The following is a 2604-nucleotide window of genomic DNA, read 5'->3' on the forward strand; positions in this document are numbered from 1 at the left end:
GCCCGCCTCGGGGTCCCGCTCCACGGCCAGGTCCCACTGTGTGATCTGGTTATCTGCCCCAGAGGCTGCGAAGACCCCGCTGTCCCGGGGGTGCCACTCGACGGAGGTCACGGGGGCCACGTGCTGTTTGAAGGTGGCCACCGGGGAGCCGGACTGTGGGAAGACGGGAGTCAGGGGCTCTGAGCACCTCAGCCTGACTTCTGGGGTGACCCAGGCTGAGCCCCCACAAGCCCGGATTCCCCATTTGGCACAGATGGCAAAGTGCAGCTGGTAATAAAGGTGTCACATCCCCAGGGCTGCTGGGGTCTGTGGTTTCACGTGAGAAGCCCCGCCCAGAAAGGGGGTGTGGGGCTCTGAATGCTCCCCCTGCAGATTCGAGGGTCTTAAAACGGGGGAAGCAGCAGGATCCATAGGCTCCGGAGGCGGCCGATGCCGGGGACGAAGACACTTTCCGTAAAGCAAAGTGTGGCTGGGACGGCAGTCGCCCTAATCTGGAGAAGTGGCCAACACTGCAATGGTCAATCGACTCCGCCAAGTGACCTGGCTATGCGCTTGCCTTGGGGGCTGGAATCGATTTCTAGAAGCTTCTCCAGGGCTGATTCTATAGAACCCATTACACTGGAGGGGAAAAAAAGATTACGACGTGGCGGTCCCAGGAAGGCACGGAGCCACAGGAAGTTATGGCGCTGAGCAGAGGCGTGCCGGAAGCGGCGATCTCTCCTGCCCACAGCCCCTCTCAGCTCTGCGAAGTCGGCTCTTAGCGGGGCCCTGACGTCACATCTGCTTCAGTCTTTCTGTGCCTCAGTTTCCTCTCCTGCAGTGAGTGAGCTGGGCTCCGATCCTCAGCTGTTTCTATAAAACCCATGGTTCCCCCACGGGCAGATGGGAATTGTAGTCTCTGCCACCACCCAGCCTCTTCTGTCTCTTGTCACCTCTCCAGCTGTAGAGTGAACGACTCCATACCAGGCACAAGACTTCCTCCTACGGGGCCTAATTCCTCATCTACATCCCAAAGGGCCTTCCCAGCTCTGATGTACAAAAGCATCGACAGTGAAGACCCCAAATCCCAGTGGCTGCCAGAAGCAGGAGCCACTCCGGCCGCAAAAGTACCTTGAACTGCCGCAGGTCCCAGATCTTGAGGGCCCCGTCATCCCCACCACTGAGCAGGAAGGGTTCCCGGCGGCTCCAGCTGATGACGTTGACATCCCCATCATGGGCGGTGGCGGTGGTAAGCATGCAGGCCTTGCTGGGGGCTGCTCGGATGTCCCAGATGCGAATGGAGGCATCAGCCGAGCAGGAGGCGAAAACCTGGACAAGGTGGAGTCAGAGTGACCCTGGCGACCCTCGCCCCACCCCGGAGACCAGGGACTAGTAGTAGGCCCCTCGCCAGGACCTACCCCCAGGACCCAGGAGTCCAGGCGCCCTGCCCTCCCTCACTGTGTCCAGGCGCCCAGCCCTCCCTCACTGTGTCCAGGCACCTAGCCCACCCTCGCTGTGTCCAGGCGCCTAGCCCACCCTCACTGTGTCCAGGCACCCAGCCCGCCCTCACTGTGTCCTCAGTTGGGGACCACTGCAGGTCCTCCACAGAGCGTGTGTGACCCGCAAATGGCCGCTGGTCCACGTGCCAGGAGCCGCCATCGGTAGGTGTCCAGAGGTGGATGTTCTTCTGACAGTCACCGGTCAGCAGGCGCCCTGGGGAAGGGAGTCAGGAAACCACCTGGTCCCAGGGGGCCACAGTTCACGCCCCTCCCCGGAGTCTCAGCACCCACCTCTGCCACAGGCCCTGCTCCCTTCCGCCCCCAGGACCAAGTATGCACCCCGAGACTCACCGGGTACACGGGGGGACCAGTCGAGAGCAAAGCCCTCGCCCATGTGGCCGGCGAAGGCAAAGATGGGCTTCACGCGGGCCTGCTCATCCTTGAGGAAGGCCGCCAGGGCCTGGGCATCATCCACCACCTGCAGAAGCCGCCGCAGTGCAAACACCTCCACCTGGCCCTTCTCTGACCATACCCCAGCCACGGGCTCCTCACCCAGCCACGACACCTGCAGGGGAAGGAAGACGGGGAAGTGAGGTGGGAGGGACAGGAGGCTCAGGGTGGTGACCAAAGCTGCTAGCCTCCCTGAGCACCAGAACCGCAGGTCCTTAGACCTCCGGGGCTGGAATTACAACTCCCAGAACCTTTTGCGGGGAAAGATCACGGCCTGCAAGACTGGCTTGGTACCCGGAACGACTCCCCACTCTGCGGGTGAGACAGTGATGGTGGGAGAAGAAAACTCCTTCAAGACTCCTGGGAGTCGAGGCTGTAATTCCCACCGGCCCCAGGGAGTGTGTTCAGACCCTTGGTCTCTGTAACCCTCTAAACGCTGGCGAGTCGCAGGCCTCGGTCCTCGGGTCTCCGGCTCTGCGCATTCGCTCGCTAGGAGATCCCGTTCAGCCTCGGTTTCCAGCGGCCCCTAGCCCTGACCCCTCTCTCGAACTCCAGGTTCATATCTCACTGACCGTTCACACTTACACGACCAAAGCCAAGCTCCTCACTGTCGACTGCAACCTACTACTCGCCCCGGTGTTCCCATTCAGGCCCCAAAGCAGAGGACACGCTCTCG

At 61.8% G+C, this 2604-nt stretch overlaps 1 protein-coding gene across 1 annotated transcript in view; it reads right to left on the reverse strand.

The window, feature by feature from the left end:
• GRWD1 (glutamate rich WD repeat containing 1) overlaps positions 1 to 2604 on the reverse strand; it is a 6478-nt gene that overhangs the window by 1305 nt on the left and 2569 nt on the right. Inside the window, exons 3-6 of the mRNA XM_023520174.1 lie at positions 1830 to 2149; positions 1550 to 1692; positions 1111 to 1308; positions 7 to 153 (exon numbers count right to left, since the gene is read on the reverse strand). Of these exons, the coding sequence (XP_023375942.1) occupies positions 7 to 153; positions 1111 to 1308; positions 1550 to 1692; positions 1830 to 2149 (808 nt within the window). The remainder of the gene's footprint in view (positions 1 to 6; positions 154 to 1110; positions 1309 to 1549; positions 1693 to 1829; positions 2150 to 2604) is intronic.

The sequence above is a fragment of the Pteropus vampyrus genome, unplaced genomic scaffold, assembly GCF_000151845.1.
Source record: "Pteropus vampyrus isolate Shadow unplaced genomic scaffold, Pvam_2.0 Scaffold250, whole genome shotgun sequence".
Classification (NCBI taxonomy): domain Eukaryota; kingdom Metazoa; phylum Chordata; class Mammalia; order Chiroptera; family Pteropodidae; genus Pteropus; species Pteropus vampyrus.